The sequence below is a fragment of the Halichoerus grypus genome, chromosome 7 (genome assembly GCF_964656455.1).
Source record: "Halichoerus grypus chromosome 7, mHalGry1.hap1.1, whole genome shotgun sequence".
NCBI classification, from domain to species: domain Eukaryota; kingdom Metazoa; phylum Chordata; class Mammalia; order Carnivora; family Phocidae; genus Halichoerus; species Halichoerus grypus.
The window spans coordinates 26,522,168-26,539,709 of record NC_135718.1 but is presented as its reverse complement, the minus strand read 5'-3'; the positions used below and the strand labels follow the sequence as shown (position 1 = coordinate 26,539,709).

The 17,542-nt window shown below is 51.5% G+C and overlaps 1 protein-coding gene across 6 annotated transcripts; it reads left to right on the top strand.

The window, feature by feature from the left end:
• The first annotated feature begins 896 nt into the window (after window positions 1-896).
• On the top strand, window positions 897-15,848 carry PPRC1 (PPARG related coactivator 1). Of its 6 annotated transcripts, none has more exons than XM_078077194.1 (15): window positions 897-1,094; window positions 5,299-5,487; window positions 6,057-6,203; window positions 6,326-6,418; window positions 6,542-9,431; window positions 9,731-9,784; window positions 10,627-10,684; window positions 11,452-11,522; window positions 11,853-11,897; window positions 12,517-13,240; window positions 14,195-14,344; window positions 14,455-14,521; window positions 14,640-14,761; window positions 15,003-15,154; window positions 15,449-15,848. In XM_078077194.1, exons 1-15 carry the CDS (start codon window positions 942-944, stop codon window positions 15,550-15,552), a joined length of 5,019 nt encoding a protein of 1,672 aa, XP_077933320.1. In that variant the 5' UTR covers window positions 897-941; the 3' UTR covers window positions 15,553-15,848. The 6 variants fall into 6 exon arrangements, with proteins under 6 accessions (XP_077933320.1, XP_077933319.1, XP_077933318.1 ...); XM_078077193.1 differs by having other exon boundaries at window positions 6,326-6,427; window positions 11,455-11,522; XM_078077192.1 differs by having other exon boundaries at window positions 6,326-6,427.
• The last annotated feature ends 1,694 nt before the right edge of the window (window positions 15,849-17,542 follow it).

Sequence of the window (17,542 nt, the reverse complement as noted above, 5' to 3'; positions counted from 1 at the left end):
GGCTCAGGTCATGAGCCCCGCATTGGGCTCCCTGCTCAGCGGGAAGCCTGCTTCTCCCTCTCCCACTTCCCCTGCTTGCTTGTGTTCCCTCTCTCACTGTCTCTCTGTCAAATAAATAAAATCTTAAAAAAAAAAAAAACCTCTACAAACTTCCATTTATAAGACAAATTAGTAGTAAATATGTAATGTGCAACATTACATAGCTAATACTGATGTATGATATATAGGAAAGTTGTTAAAGAGTAAATCTCATCACATGGAGAAAAAATTTTTTATTTTACCTATGTGAGAAAATGGGTTAGCTGAACCTGTCTATGGTGCTCATCATTTCACAGCACATGTAAATCAAACAATCATGCTATATGCCTTAAACTTATACAGTGGTGTATATTAAATATTTCCTAATGAAACTAGAAATAAAGGAAGATTAAACTATAACAACAAAAAAAGATTTATCAGGTAGTGGCGCAGTAGATTAGGTGAAGGTTAGCTCCTGGAGTGCGGGTGCCCACTAGGGGGTGCTGATTCAAAGCATAGGCCCACTTGGACTATGTGGTAAAAGGAAAGTACCGCATTATAGAATGTCAGATAAAGAGGGCGTTTGGACAGTTGGACAAATTAGGAAAATAAAGAGATGCGTAAATGTTAACCCTCCCCTTATTACCTCGCGCTCCCCAACCCATAGAACCCATAGAACACAAAACTAAGCATGACAGTATGACTGTAGCACGTGCCGCTGGGGCTCTGCTTAGAACAACTACTATTCCCAGGCTCCCTTGCGAGGCCAGGGCCCTCTTCCCAGGTGCAAGTGGGTCTCACCGCAAGGCCTTTTGGGATCCGTAGTCTTGCAATGTCTTCCGGGAATTGTAGTTCCCATCCCACAATCTGCTGGGCGAGGCGGCGCCGGCGACCAGAGCTGCGCTGGGTGTTCAGGGGCCAAGATGGCGGCGCGCCGGGGACGGAGAGACGGAGTCGCGCCGTCTCCGAGTGGGGGCCCCGGACCCGACCCCGGCGGTGGAGTCCGCGGCAGCAGTTGGGGGAGTCGGAGCCAAACACCGTATGGGACTGTGGGATCTGTGAGTGGCGGGGAGCAGGTGAGAGGCTGGCGGGCGGCCCGCGGCTGGCAGCAAAGCGGCGTGTGCCGGGCGGTGACACGTGGACGCTACAGGAAAGGGAGGAAGCGCTCGGGAGGCGATGCCGGCTGGCTGCGGGAGACGGGTTGGGCCGAACGGACCTGGGCTGTTTACTGGAGGGACGCAGGCAGAGGCGGGGGTCCCCATGGCCATTCCTCTGGAACGCCGGAGGGGCATAGCCGGGTGTTGGAAACATGGCCCGTCGTGGGGAGTCAGAGATTCGGACTTGGAATCCAGGGTTAAGACCTCCCTCTGAGGATGCCGAGTGGGGGTGCCCCTAGCACCGCGCTGCAGTGCCTTTTTGGAGCCACGTGGGGTGGGGGGAGCAATTTTCCCGGGAGAACTTGTCGGCTTCCCCTCCCCCTCTAGGCGGCTCTGGCACCCACGTGGGTTGGGCTTCTGGTTGGGGGGTGGCCCGCGGGTCCACGTGGGGGCGGGGAGGGGATGTCCACGTGGCTCCCGCTCCAGGCTGCCCGGCATCTCGTATCGGCGTTGGAGCCGCACTGCTGGGAACTGGGTGTGTCTCAGCCCGTCCCGCCATCTCCGACCGTGTTGGGGGCCCCTGGCCGAGAAGGAAGGTAGGGCCTGCTAGAGGCAACTTTGCCCAGGGTCTTGGAGTAGTTTTTTTCTCCTGCATTGGTTCACGGCGCCTCGACAGCGGACGGTGAAGGACCTTCCAGATGTGCGGGGAGTCAATTCCCTGCGGTTGGTGGAGTGTGTTGGGGAGGGCAGAAAGCTGAGGTTAAAGGGCTGTGGAGTAAGCTTGTGGTGGCTTCTGTCTGACCGGCTTGTGGTGGGTTGTGAGTCATGGGCACTGGCGTTTTGGTTGCCTGCGGACCTGCCTCATTCGTGATTCAAGGGGCATGGGGAGTGTCAACATATACGTGGGACAAGCCTAAGTAAGGGAAAGAGAATCCTTTCTCCTTCCCTTTTTCCTTCAGCGTCTCTTTTGAGGAAGCAGCTAAGGCCTCCTTCTGTGAACTGACACATAAAAATTGAGGTGATCTGTATTTAGAGCTCTTTGGAATTTTGCTGGGGATGGGAAAAAGTTGGAGGCGATTTAAGAACTATTCAACACTAGTTGAACATTTATTGGATAGGGATGGCTTCTTCTGTCAGATTCTGTTTCTTTGGTCTTCATTTCTCTATACTTAGTGTTACCATCTCACTCCTCAGCAGAAGGCTTCTTAAAAGTTGCCACCTAGAGTGGTGGGCAGGACTTAGTCTGAACTGTTCTCTCTCTCTCTCTCTTTTTTTTTAATAGATTTTCTTTTTCTAAGATTTTATTTATTTATTTGAGAGAATGAGAGAGAGCACATGAGAGGGGGGAGGGTCAGAGGGAGAAGCAGACTCCCCGCCGAACAGAGAACCCGATGTGGGACTTGATCCAGACACTCCAGGATCATGACCTGAGCTGAAGGCAGTCGCTCAACCAACTGAGCCACCCAGGCGCCCTGAACTGTTCTCTCTCTTAAGCAATTAAGCTGAGTCCTTGAAAGCTTTTGGGTGTTTTGCTTTGGTTTGGTTTAGTTCTAGGTGGGAATTGGGCTGCAGGCTACCAGGTAATGTCAGTTCCAGCAGACCAATCCAGGCCCTTGCTTCTGAGGCCCTAGCTTGGGAGCAGCTCACCTTTTAGGGGAGAGGCAGGAAGGATCCATGACCCAGCTGTAATCCAATTTAGGTGGTCATCTGGGGTTGGAGAGGGTCTCATGGAGAGATTGTGTTTCCTCTCTCACCTCTCCCCTAAGAAAGGTAGGTATGTGGAAGCTAGTCAGTCAACCAATATTTATTGAGATGCTGTGTTCAGACATAAGGGATCCTGGGGTAAACCACACACAGTCCTTCTTCTCTAGGATCGTATGGTTTTATTGGGATAGACAGACAATAATGATGAGTGGGACAAAAGGAAAGTGCAGCATATTTGGGATTATATAATGAGTAGTAGTAATAGTCTACATTGCAGGGTCTGGGAAAGGACATTTTAAGTTGAGACTTGAAGGCTGTCTGTGGTGAGGGAGGGAAGCTTTCATCAGAGGAAATAGTATGGGAAGGATTTGAAGTGGGAGAGAACATGGCTTATTGAAGAAATGGAGAGACCTATATGTCTGATGAATAGAGAGAGGCATAGTGGTAAGAGAGGACACATACTGGAGCAGAAGAGCCTGGTGGGGAAGACAGGACCCCTGTAAGTCATATTAAAGAGTTTAAATCTAGTGCTAAGAGCAGTAAGATGCGGGGCGCCTGGGTGGCTCAGTCGGTTAAGCGGCTGCCTTCGGCTCAGGTCATGATCCCTGAGTCCTGGGATCGAGCCCCACGTCCGGCTCCCTGCTCAGTGGAGAGCCTGCTTCTCCCTCTCTCTCTGCCTGCCTCTCTGCCTACTTGTGCTTTCTCTCTCTGTGTCAAATAAATAAATAAAATCTTAAAAAAAAAAAAAAAAAGCAGTAAGATGCCATTGGAGGGGTTTAGGGAGGGTCTCAAAAAGTGATCAGATGTGTATTCTTAATAGTTTGTAGTTGGTTTTGACCCCTGTAGGGACAGGACTGCGTGTGAGAAAGCCAGTTGGGAGGTTGCTGAAGTTAGAGATGCTGGTGGCTGGCTCACTTTTAGCCTGGGTTTAGCCCCTAGATGATTTTGGTAGTCTGAGTGCTGTGCTCTTTGGGGATTGAGGGATAGATGATGTCAGGTGAAGAAGGGAGTATCTCTGACTGGGGCTCCAGTACCTGCCTGATGGGGGTGGTGAGTGGGTCCCAGAGCTGGGCATTGTTTTAAGATTCTGGCCTAGTGACTGGGTCAGGTAGGTGGCAGGGCAAGTTGAGATGCAGTCTCCTTGCTCACCCAGGAGTGTTTGCTGAGCCAGGTGCTATTCTGCTGCTAGTTGTAATTATAGGATTGTGAAGGCTTGGGAGGAGTTAGTGCCTAAAACCTGCCACCTTTCACTTCTTCTCTGGGCATTGGAACTCCTCAGCTTAGTTAGGAGGGTGGGTATGGGGGTATAGTCACACCTGTTGCTTTTTTTTTTTCTCTTGGAAGAGGTGCAGTTTCCCTTTGCTGCAGGAGGGGAGAGGGGATTAGCTTGTCTTTATTTGTTCCTATTCTTTGGCCTTCATCATCTGTTTCCTATAGTGGACATACCCCTGGTTCTGGCCTCCGGCCTTGCCAGCCCCATTCTAGCTACTTCTGGCCCTGCCCACGCCCACACTCTTGACAGGCCTGGGCGGGTGGCTCCCTGCCTGACAAGGCTGAAGATGTTGCTAGTTTTTAGGCAAGTGGTGGGGTGGGGCTTTTCCATGTACTGAATCAACGAATCAGGCTTTCTCTTTTGTGCTCACATGGTCGAGGTGGGAGACTTTCCTTTGGGACTATCGTTGAGAGATTGAGTGGCCCATTGTAGGGCCTTCAAAATACAAAAATGTGAGTTAAGTGTGAACGTCAACTCTGTATAAGACACTGTGCCAGGCATCATGGATCATCAGGAAGTATAAGCACATGTTTAAACCCTTGCGAGATCCAAGAGGGATATAGGCTAGTATGGTACAAAGGGTTGTTTGCCCCAAAGGAACTTAGAATCGGTTTTAGTAATGATGCAAGGAACATCATGATTGCCAGAAAAATGAGTGCTACAGAAATCTGATTGAATTCAGGGGTATGAGGAGAGATCAGCATGGGTTGGGGAAGCCCGCGTTGTTTTGAACAAGGTTGGGTTTGAGCTAAGTAGAGAAGAAAGGCCTGAGTGGGACTTGAGGGAAGTAAGGTGGTTGGAGCTGAAATTGCCTCCTTGCTGACCACCTCTCCTTTGGTGTACCCCTCAGACTGTCTGCCTTTACCACTGCCAGCAGACAACTCTTCTGAACAATTTTGATCTTTTTGATGTTTTTACTCCCTAGTTTAATAATCTTATGTGGCTCCAACTGTTTCTGGATGGAGTCCAGACTTTTTTTTTGCCCAGAAGGTCCTTGAACACTGCCATCCTGACTGGTGCTTTGGCTCATGGGTATACTTCTCTCTGCCCAGCAAGTCCAGAGGTTTGGCTTTGGTGGGGCTCCTGCTGAGTCTGGGGCATTGGTGGAGGGCTGAGCGCCTGGTTTACAGAGCCTATCACACAGCTGCCCTGGAGGTCCCATACCCTGCAGCCTTCATGCCCTTACGACCATCCTGTTTGCCCCAGGTGCTGCTGCATGAGGAAGGGGATGATTCTGGTTTTGTTAGTCTGTCTCGGCTTGGCCCCTGCCTGAGGGACAAGGACCTGGAGATGGAGGAGCTGATACTGCAGGATGAGACACTGCTGGGGACCATGCAGAGCTACATGGATGCCTCCCTCATCTCCCTTATCGAGGATTTTGGGAGCCTTGGGGAGGTGAGCTGGGGCTGGGCCTAAATGTCTTTAGGTGGGAGGTTTGCATTGGAGGCTATGGCTCAGTGGCTCTGCTTTCCCAGGATCTTGGTTCCTGGATACCCAAACCAAGTCCTTGAAGTGTGGTTTTTGTCTCAGTGAGAGCTGGGCTGTAGGATGCTAGACTATGTCCCATGTGAGAATGCCCTGGCAGGCTTGAACAATAGTCCAAGGCCTTTCCCCCTGCATGGGCCCCCATCTTACATGTCCAGAGGGTTCCAATTTGTTTTGAGTCCAGTTCCAGCCTAGCCAAGGGTTGTCTGCTAAGCATCCCACATCTTACCTGAGGGTGGAGGGAGTATATGAAACATAAGCCTAAGCCTTAATTTTGACAGGCCTCTCTTGGCACTAGAGAGGTGGGAGATGGCAATGAATGAGATTGGAGCCCATGCTTTCTGGCATTCAGATCTCTCTCTGGCAAATTGAGTTGAACTGAGCCTGGGAGACTATGTCTTTTGGCGTTCAGTCCTTCTCAGTGGCCAGTAGATCATTAAGGATGATGGTGGGACCTTCCTGTTGTCTTTCTGGAGCAGAGCAGGTTATCTCTGGAGGACCAGAATGAAGTGTCACTGCTCACAGCTCTGACAGAGATCTTGGACAATGCAGATTCCGAGAACCTGTCTCCGTTTGACAGCATTCCTGACTCAGAACTGCTTGTGTCACCTCGGGAGGGCTCCTCTGTGAGTGTGGGACCCGGGGGCGGGGGGGGGTGTGGTTGGCGCAAAGGTTAGAGCCAAGACTGTGGGCCTACTCCTATAGTTGTGAAGCACGAACTCATCTCAGGTCTTTTCCTCCCTCTCAGCTGCACAAGCTGCTCACCCTCTCCCGGACACCCCCAGAACGTGACCTCATCACCCCGGTTGACCCATTGGTGCCCAGCACAGGCAGTAGTAGAGTGAGTGGGGTAAGCCTTACCAAGGGAGCCTCAGAGACTCCCAGGAGGGAGGAGTGTGTGGGGACAGACCTGGAAAAATGTATCCCTGGAGAAAACTTCTGCAGCTTCTCTTCTTCCCTACAGGTTGAGATGTCTCTCTCAGATCCTCCTTGGGACTTCTCCCCACCTTCCTTCTTAGAGACCTCCTCCCCTAAGCTTCCTAGTTGGAGACCCCCAAGATCAAGAGCCCGCCGGGGCCAATCCCCTCCTCCCCAGCAGCGCAGTGATGGGGAAGAAGAGGAGGAGGTGGCCAGCTTCAGTGGCCAGATGCTTGCTGGAGAGCTCGACAACTCTGTGAGCAGTATCCCAGACTTCCCTATGCACCTGGCCTGCCCAGAGGAGGAAGATAAAACCGCAGCAGCTGAGACGGCAGTGCAGGCAGCTGGTGATGAGAGCATCTCCTCCTTGAGTGAGCTGGTGCGGGCCATGCATCCATACTGCCTGCCCAACCTCACTCACCTGACATCACTCGAGGATGAGCTTCAGGAGCAGCCGGATGATTTGACACTGCCTGAGGATTGTGTGGTGCTAGAGATTGTGGGCCAGGCAGCCACAGCTGGTAATGACCTGGAGATTCCAGTTGTGGTAAGGCAGATCCCTACCCGGCCCCAGCCTGTGCTCCTAGATGACTCGCTAGAGGCCAGTCCAGCTTTGAAGCTACTCATGCCTACACTAGAGTCGGAGACAGAAGCTGCTGTACCCAAGGAAGACCTCTGCCCTGAGAAAGAGGGGTTGTCAGTAGACTCAGAGGAAAAGCTGGAGTCAGTCTGCTTGTTGGAGCCCAGGGAGGTCATGGAGCCAGTGATGCCCAAGGGGCCTCAGACCCCATCAGCCAACACAATGCTGAGCTCCCAGAGAGCTCGAAAGGGCAGGAAGAAGAGGAGCAAAGAGCAGCCAGCAGCCTGTGCAGAAGGCTATGCCAGGAGGCTGAGGTCATCTTCTCGTGGGCAGTCTACCATGGCTACAGAGGTGACCTCTCAGGCAGGAAACTTGCCTCAGGAGGAACTTCAAAGAGAGGTTGGGCCTCCTCGTAGTAGAGGGAAGCCCCGGGCTTGGGCTCGGGCCTGGGCAGCTGCCCTGGAGAAACCTAGCTCTGGGAACTTGGAGAGTAGTGCTGGGCAAGCTAGTCCTGACAAAGAAGATCCTCTAGACCTTTACTCCAACCTGGTTGACGGTATCCAAGCCAACCCTGTTCCAACCCATGTCTCTGCTCAAGCCGGCCCCATGCCACTTGACTCTGTTGAAACCGATCCCACTGAAGTTAATCCTGTTCTAGCCGACCCTGTACCTGTTGATCCTGCATTGGTTGACCTTGCTTCAGCAAACTCAGAGCTGGTTGACCCTCTCCCAGCTGACCCAGTGCTGATTGACCCAGTCCTGGCTGACTCAGCAGAAATTGACCCTACAGTGGTTGTTCGCATCTCAAATAACTTGCCACCAGGTGACCCTGTGCCAGCTAACTCAGCACCAGTTGACTCTGTTACCAATGACCTGGCTCTGGTTGATCCTGTGCTAGTTAAGTCTAGGCCGTCTGATCCCAGACGTGGTGCAATGTCATCAGTTCAGGGGAGTCCAGCTCCCCAGATCCTTCCAGAGTCAGAGTCCTTGGACTCCCTAAAGGCTATCATCCCTGAAGTCCAGGAGGTTATGGGTCCTTTGAAGGTAGAAAGTGGTACCAGTGCCACACCCCAGGAAGCCAGACCTCGGCCTCTTAGCCTATCAGAGTACCGGCGACGGAGGCAGCAGCGCCAAGCAGATACAGCAGAGAGGAGTCCCCAGCCCCCAGCTGGGAAGTGGCCCAGTCTCCCAGAGACCCCCACAGGGCTAGCAGACATCCCTTGTCTTGTCATCCCACCAGCCCCAGCCAAGAAGACAACTCTGCAGAGAAGCCCTGAGGTTTCTCCTGAGGCTTGCTCTGTGCCTGTGGGTTCTAGCCCTACTTCTAGTCCTGAGCCACCTGCAAACAAACCTATGGCCTCAACTCCCACTGAGCAGGTGCCATCCCAAGAGCTGCCACTACCAGCAAGACCTCCACCTCCTACTGTGCAGCCCATGCCTCCCAAAATGCCCACTGCTTTGCCTTTCCCTCCAGGTGGGCTAGGCATGACCCCCATGCTGCCCCTTCCTACAAGTGGGCAAGGGATCCCCAGTCTGCCCCCACCACCCTTGCAGCCTCCCAGTCTTCCGATGTCTATGGGGCCAGTGCCACCTGATCCCTATACTCACTATGCTCCTGTGCCACCCTGGCCTTGTTATCCCCCTGTGTCCCCTTCTGGCTATCCTTGCCTGCCCCCCCCACCAACAGTGCCCCTAGTATCTGGTACTCCTGGCACCTATGCTGTGCCCCCCACTTGCAGTGTGCCTTGGGTACCCCCTCCAGTCCCAATCCCACCTTATAGCTCCAGCTGTGCCTATGGGCCCTTGGGATGGGGCTCAGGGCTGCAACACCCTCCATTCTGGCCTACTGTGCCACCACCTCCTTTGCCTCTAGCATCTGTTGGGAGAGCTGCTCCCCCACCCAAGGTGGAGCCCAGTGGCATTCCAGCTGGCCCTTCTGAAAGTGTACTTCCTGGGCCAATGACTCTCAGTCTTGGGTCAGCTGGCCAGGGAGCTCCGCAGGTAGAGCCCACCAAGGTGGAGGTCAGGTCAGTGCCTGCATCTCCCCATCTGAAACACAAGGTGTCCTCCCCAGTGCAAAGCCCTCAGATCAAGGCTCCACCATGTCTGCCTGCTGAGAGTGTGGCTGTGGAGGAGCCCGCATCAGAGAGGCTAAAGCCTGAGACCCAGGAGACCAGGCCCAGGGAGAAGCCCCCCTCTCCTGTTGCCAAGGCTGTTCCCACACCCACACCAAAGCAGAGCACTGTAACTAAGCTGCCTGCTGTCCACCCAGCCCGTCTAAGGAAACTCTCCTTCTTGCCTACCCCACGTACTCAAGGCCCTGAGGACGTGGTACAGGCTTTCATCAGTGAGATTGGTAAGTGCCACACAGTTTAGTTGATGTGAGTGAAGGGCATGGGGGTTGGATGGTGAGCATACTCCATAGAACAGGACAAACCACCTTGATGGGGCTGGGCTTTGTGGAGGGTCATTTGTTTGTTTGGCGTGTTTTTGAGGCAGAGCTCTGGGTTTGTTTGATTCCTTCCTGCTTTGTGTTGCTGCCTTCATTTACTTAGTACAGTGGGCAGGGGGAGCATAAAGGGAGAAGTGAGGTGATTTGGGAATTCTAGGACTTGAGTACTTCTGTTTCCAATCCTGTGTTGTGTGCTTCTACAGGAATTGAGGCATCGGACCTGTCCAGTCTGCTGGAGCAGTTTGAGAAATCCGAAGGTGAGGAACCTGGGTAGCTATGCTGAACCCCTTTCTGTTGCTATTTTCTTTGGGCCCAGCCCTGTAGTTACTTAGATGGAAGGAACGGAGTGGTGGAGGGGCAGTCTCAGAGTCTCAAGAGAATTAATCTCATTCTGATAGGAATGGGGAGACAAGGTTCACCTATAGTACAACCTAACCCAGGGAGAGGGAGGTGGTACAGCATGGCAAGAACTATAAAGAGTAAATAGATGTTGGAGATCCAAGAGGGTTGGGTTGGTTGGGGACATTTTTCTAGAGGGTAGTAGCTCTCAAGCTGGGCCTTGAAAGAACAGGATGTGTGTGTGGTGAATAAAGGCAGAAGTGTAGGAAGGATTGTGTGTGGTGTGTTTGGAAGGCAAGGGATAGCTCAGCCTCTCAGTACAAAGCAAGGACCTAGGTGCTGTGGAGGGTATTGTGCCCTGTTCTCAAGGAGCTTATGGTCAATGGGGAGGAAAATTACAGAAATGACTCCTGAATTAGTAACAAGTATCTATAGTACAAGGAAAAATATAAAATAAGTGTAGAACAAATAGACCACAAGTCCAGGAAGTTGCTTAGATCACGTAGAACCTTACATGCTAGGCTTAGAAGTTTGGGCTCTATCTCAGATTCAGTGAGTAATTAACAGATGTCTCTGAGCAGAGACATGATTAAAAATAGTACTGGTGTACCCACTAGAAGAGAATGGATCTCTCTGGGGAGAGTCCAGTGAAATACTAGGTAAACTGGATTTTCCTTCTTTGGGTCTCAAAGCCAGCCCTTCTGCACCTCCTCAATCTGGAACATCTGGTGGCCTTTTAACTAATTTGGTTTCTTTGCAGCCAAAAAGGAGTGCCCTCCCCCGGCTCCTGCTGATAACCTGGCTGTAGGAAACTCAGGGTGAGTATGGAGACATATAAGCGAGTTACCCTACAGCTGTTGGTCAGCAGCCGGCCGGCGCTTCAGGAACGTCAACTGGATGCCTCTGTCGCAGGGACTTTTAGTTAGCTTTAGAGTCTTTCCCTGTTTCCCCATGCCCCACTCAGCCCGTCACTATTGGACACTGTCTTGGGTGGTGAGATAGGAGGATGTGTACCATCCTCTGCTGTTGCCAGTCTGGGATTCCAAATGTCCTGGAGGTGTTTTTTATCTTCTGGCAAATTGTGCCTTTGGGGATTTCTTTCCTTTCTTTAACAAACTTTAAGCTTGCTCAACACTGGTGATGGTATAAGATCAAATGGGGAAGATACTCATGGCTAGGGCTCTCCTGACTCCTTGGAGGAGGCACCCTGGACATCCTTGTTCCCCAGTCTTCCAGCACTGAGAGGCCTTTTTTCATTTATCATGTTCATGCTACCCTATCCTCTTCTGACTAGCCTGTTCCCATCCACATTGATAGTGGGTTGTTTTGAGCTAGGTAGGCAAGGCTCCTGGCTTAAAGGAAGTGGGGGGGCGGGTATTCAAGGTCATAGCCAGCCTACCTTCTGAACAGAGCCGAGTTGAGACCCAACCTACATTTCGGTCACTAAGAGCCCGTTGTGTTGGAGGAGAATAATAGGGGCAGTTTGTGTATCTTGTTCTTCTCTGCACAATTGCTTTGTGAGGAAAACAGATGTACAAGATGTTGAGGAGGCAATGAACCAGGCTTTCCCTTTTCCCCCCGCCAGCAGCGTTGACACTCCCCAGGAGAAGAGGCCCCTAGACCGGTTACAAGCCCCAGAACTGGCCAACGTGGCAGGTGGGTTCAGAGTGGGGAACTCTGCCTTTGATTAGTATGCAGCAAATGTTTATAGAACCTGCCCTGCACCGGGTGTGTGTAGATGTTGGGAATACAGAGATCTGATCCTCATCCTTGAGGTTCTCATAGTCCAGGGAGCACATGTATAAACCAATGACCATGTTGAGTTATCAGAGAGGTTGTATGTTAAAGAAGCCTTTGTGGTTTATAGTGGGGTCTGAGATGGGACAGTCAGGGGAGGGTTATATATAGAAGGTGTAATCCCTGAAGCAGAGGTTTGAGAAAATCACTGATACCAATCAGATAGATTTAGGGGATGGGGCATTCTAGGTCGATGGAGCAGCTGGAGTGAACTGAAGAAACAAAACGAGCCTGGTATGTTTGGGGAAATTGCAAGTTGTTTGGTTTGGCTGGAGTGTAGCGGCTGATGGGGATGGTGGGTAGAACTAAAGCAAGAGATAAAGCTGAAGTGGTAAGTAGGAGGTCAGATTATGGGAACTTTGAGTGCCATGTTAAGTTGTTTGGACTTTATTTTGTGTATTGAAGAAGCAATTGGTTTTGGGGTGTTCCCTCTAGCAGGAATGTAGAAGACAGGGTAGATGGGCGTAAAACCTGAGATAGGAGATCGTTGGAAGATGATTACATGAGTCCAGGCAAGATGCAGCCGTGAAGTCAGGCAGTGCTGGGTGGGGAGGTGTGGGGCTGGGTCTAAGAATGGAGGGGTGGACCAGACAGGAGCTGGTCACTAGCTAGGTTTGGGCAGTGAGAGGTTGAGGGGTTCAGGAGGACCCTAGCTGGCTGGGGGTTTCTTTTGCTTCATCCTCAAGATGGGGAACTTGGGGGAAGGAGTAGTTGCAACAGTGGGAGAAGTTGGGCTATTGACTCTCGGTTACTTTGTGACATGAGGTGGGGGTCTCTGGACCCTCTCTACACAGTGTTTGGAAGTATAGAATCAGATCTCATCCTGCTATCTCCATCCTCCCTCCCCTCACAGGGCTCACCCCACCAGCTACCCCTCCCCACCAATTATGGAAGCCCCTGGCTGCTGTCTCACTGCTGGCCAAAGCCAAATCTCCTAAGTCTACCGCCCAGGAGGGAACCCTGAAGCCTGAAGGAGTTACAGAGGCCAAACATCCAGCTGCAACCCGCCTCCAAGAAGGGGTCCATGGCCCTAGTCCAGTCCATGTGGGCTCTGGGGACCATGACTATTGTGTCCGGAGCAGGACTCCCCCCAAAAAGACGCCTGCCCTAGTCATTCCAGAGGTGGGCTCCCGATGGAACGTCAAACGCCATCAGGACATCACCATCAAACCCGTCTTGTCCCTGGGCCCAGTCATCCCCCTGTCCCCACGCACAGCTGCCTCCCAGGAGCCACTTGATCACAGGACTAGCAGTGAGCAGGCAGATCCCCCAGCTCCTTGCCTCGCCCCATCTGCCTTGCTGTCCCCTGAGGCCTCGCCTTGCCGGAATGACACGAACACTAGGACTCTCCCTGAGCCCTCAGCCAAGCAGCGGTCAGTGCGCTGTTACCGAAAAGCCTGCAGGTCAGCCAGCCCCCCAAGCCGGGGCTGGCAGGGCTGCCGTGGCCGCAGCAGCCGTTCTGTCAGCTCTGGGTCCAACCGGACCAGCGAAGCATCTTCCTCTTCATCCTCATCGTCGTCATCCTCATCCCGGTCCCGGTCCAGGTCCCTCTCCCCCCCACACAAGAGGTGGCGAAGGTGAGCTCTGATGGCCTGTTAGGTCCTCTTCATTTAGGAAGTCTGTGTGCTCTCCTCCAGTTTACTTTGAGAGCTTTTACACATTGAGTTTGATATTTTCAGGCTCTAAGGCTTCCACTTCTGTCCTTGGCTTTTGTCTTCTCTCCCTTTCTTAGATTATTGACGGAGGCAAGTTGTGAGAAGATAGCTTCCATCCCTGTTTGAGTTTGGGGTATCCCTGAGGTCACCTGCTTCCTCGACCCCTGCCTTGGGGAGACCATTAGGGCTGGATCTCGCCCGTGTTTACTCTGTCACATACTGTATCAGTCCTCACTTCTGCTCTTTTCTTGGTGGGCTGCTGAAAGATGGGATAGTGGGTTGTTGATAGCAGTTCTAATTGTCTGTTGAGGAAAGAGTCTGAACAGTTCCTTTGTTACTGTGGCCTCATACATTTTTGGGCAGTACCTTTTTCTCAGTAACAGACCCAAATTTTCCCGCTTAATCCATGAAGAATTCTTGGTTTTGGAACCAGAATGACCTCTTGAGAAATGACTCTACTACAGATCTGGCAGGTCACTTCCCTTTTACGCACTGCTATGAGACATGTTAGGGGAGGAGGAACCCAGAGACGCAGGCCTGGCACCCCCAGCTAGTTGTAAAACCTAGGGCCCAGTCCTTTATTTCTGAGTCTCCATTTATTTTTCTTCTTACTGACTTGTTAGATATTTTTGTTTTTAATTGCATAATTGAAAATAACTATGACCTGTGCCAAAACACTCTAAAACATTCCGGATACATCTAAAGTTCATGAGGGCCTCAGTTTTATCATCTGTGGAGTTCCTCTAGACCTCTTTTGCTCTGCTTTGCCTTTGGGCCTGAGCTTCCTGACAGAGAGGCAAGGCTGGGGCCAAGGTGAGGTAAGTAGAATATATTTGCACCACTCCCAGCATTCCCACCTGCCCCTTTATCCTCCAGATCCAGTTGCAGTTCCTCTGGACGTTCCCGAAGATGCTCTTCCTCTTCATCCTCCTCATCTTCCTCCTCATCTTCCTCATCTTCCTCATCCAGTTCCCGAAGCCGGTCCCGCTCCCCATCCCCCCGACGGAGAAGTGACAGGAGGCGGCGGTGAGTAGGTGGTCATGGAGTCCGTGCATCTGGGATGCAAATGCCTGAGAGTTCTGAGACTTGAGGTATTTAATGTCTGGGGGGCTGATGGCACCTTCTTCTCATGTCAGGTACAGCTCTTACCGTTCACACGACCATTACCAAAGGCAGAGAGTTCTGCAGAAGGAGCGTGCAATAGTGAGTAGAGGAACATGTCTTGGGAGGATGGGGCTTGCCCCTGGGCCATGAGCTTGGAGGGTCTTCTACGTCAGTAGCCCTGGATCATGGTGTGTCCATTTTCCTTGTTCCAACATAGGAGGAGAGAAGAGTGGTCTTCATTGGGAAGATACCTGGCCGCATGACTAGGTCAGAACTGAAACAGAGGTTCTCTGTTTTCGGAGAGATTGAGGAGTGCACTATCCATTTCCGTGTCCAAGGGTAAGCTTGGGCCCTAAGGTCAGAGTGTCCTTTCCGTCCCATTCATCTACCGTGATGCTTCTTTGCCTTTCCTCCTTCCTCTGGTGTGCTAGGCAATGTAGGATGACCCCTGCACTCCCACAGTCAGAGGGTTGGCCATTTGGGGAATGAGAGGAACCACCCCAGTCCCTCTCTGTACCCTGGGAAGTATCTGTTCTCCATGGCATTAGCCATCCTAGCCTTGCCTCATCTTCCTCACCAGTGACAACTACGGCTTCGTCACCTACCGCTATGCTGAGGAGGCATTTGCAGCCATCGAGAGTGGCCACAAGCTGAGGCAGGCAGATGAACAACCCTTTGATCTCTGCTTCGGGGGCCGCAGGCAGTTCTGCAAGAGAAGCTATTCTGATCTTGGTGAGTGGAAGAGACCCTGAGGCTTTGGTATACTTCATATTGTCCCCAGAAGGGTTCCCAACCATTTTGAGAGTGGGGCTCTCCTTCATGGAGCTGACTTAATGCTGAATGTGACACACAAAGAACCTGGGGGGTGGGATGAGAGGAGAAATGGGGGTTCTCTTGTCTTTTTGACTTAAAACCAGGGTGATATTATTTCCATCCATTATTGGGGTGGGAGGAGGCTGGCCTTTTGAGGACCCTGTGGTAGGGAAGTGTTGTCAGAGACCTTGATGTCTGTCTCTATTTTTATAGACTCCAACCGGGAAGACTTTGACCCTGCTCCTGTAAAGAGCAAATTTGATTCTCTTGACTTTGACACATTGTTGAAACAGGCCCAGAAGAACCTCAGGAGGTAACCCTGGGCCCTTCTCCCCCTTCCCTTTTTCTTTGGAGGTGTCTAACCTCCTCCACCCCCTCTCCCCCACTTTAGGGGAGAGAGCTGCTAGTGAGGAGATGACTGTTTTATAAAGAAATGGAAAAAAGTGAAATAAAAAATGTGTTAAATCAGATTTTTTAAAGGGTTATTCATTTTTTATAACAGGCATTGAAACAAGTTAACTTGCATTCCTATGTTCCGATGGGGCTGAGGGGTTCCCCAGTGTTTGGAAGATATAAGTCACTATGCAGACTAATAAACACGAACTAGAGAGAATTCCCAAGTGCTGTTGTGCTTCTTTCAATGGTGCCAGTGCCAGACACACTCTTCCAATCTGAACACAATCAGGGACATGCTTACCTCCATTTAGTTCCTAGGACCTCTCTTCGGTCGGGTGCAAAATCCTGTTGGACTTGAAACTTTGCTCCTCAGGATATGTTGTCAGTGAAATCAGTCTTCTGGGGCAGTGCTTCTCAAGCTTTAAAAGAGAATTTGAATTATCTGATGATCTTTTTAGAATGCAGATTCTGACTTCAGGGGTGGGGCCTGAGGTTCTGCATTTCAAACAAGGTGATGCTGATGCTGCTACAGTTCCAAGGCAGGGATTTTTACCATTAAGGACCTAAAAGAAGCTCACACTTGTTCCAAATAAAGGTTTTTTTTTTTTTTAAGTTTTTTATTTATTTGACAGCAAGAGAGGGAACACAAGCAGGGGGAGTGGGAGAGGGAGAGGGAGAAGCAGGCCTCCCGCGGAGCAGGGAGCCCGATGTGGGGCTCAATGTGGGGGCTCAACCCCAGGACGCTGAGATCATGACCTGAGCCGAAGGCAGATGCTTAACGACTGAGCCACCCAGGCGCCCCCAAATAAAGGTTTTCTAAAAGAGACTTATGTGTACGTGTATGTACCATTTTAGTTTGAGCACAATGCTTGGCACACAACAGGTACTCGGAAGAATGCACGCGTGTGAATAGACCTCTGGGTAACAGAGAGATGTAGGAGTTATATCTAAGGAGAGTGCCTATTTTGAGAAGAGCAAAGGAAAGGTATGTCCCCTGAGAAAGTGGATCCTTACCTTTCCTGACAGGTATTAATGGGGAAGTAATCAAAGGGTAGTGGGTAAAGGGATTGATGTCTGCTAATGTGAACTGAAATGTGATAGAATTTGGAATTAACTTGGCAGGCCTGGGCATTGATTTTTGAATACTCGTAACAGAGGCAGTTGGAGGGTTTTCTAGTTCTCCCACAGGGAGAGTTCAGGTGTGAACTGTGGCTCAGGAGATAGGGTAATTTCCAGGATTTCAGATTTGCAGAGATTGCTGCTGCTGTGTCACTCGGGGTTGGTGCGCAATGGCTTTTCCCTTCATGGAGCTGACTTAATGCTAAATGAATAAGGGGGGAAAGGGTTGTCTCATGGGCAAATCATGATTGAAAGAGGGGCATTTTTAGGGATCGTCGACCCACTATTACCATGAATAATCTGAAGGATCCTCTGCAGTGGAGGTGGGAGTTGGAGCGGTATCTGACATACGGCCTCTGTGGGTGTTGGAGGCAGGGAGGCAGGGAAAATGAAGGGTAGGAATCGGCTGGCGGCGAGAATGGGGGTGGTTGGGAGATCCTGTGACCAAGTCTAGAGAGTCCAAGGACAGCTCAAGCCCGCCGGTCCACTCTACTCTGGAATGCGAATCCCAGCTGCGGCTCCAAACCGCAGCTCTGAAGGAAAGGGCTCGAGCTGAAAGGGCGCGGGAAGTCTGAAGTTTTCCCGCCACTGGTGAGGGCGTGACCAGTGACGTCAGGGCTCCGCCTTCACAAGGTGGTGGACGGAGGGCTCCGCCCTTAACAAGATGGCGACACTTGTGGCACCGGAAAGAGCTTCTAGATTTCGCCTCGATCCTGCCACCAAAGTGGAGGCGGGACTACCCTGTGGAGTGTGTCCGCCCCTTCCGCCGGGCGCCCGCGCCGCGCGATGACG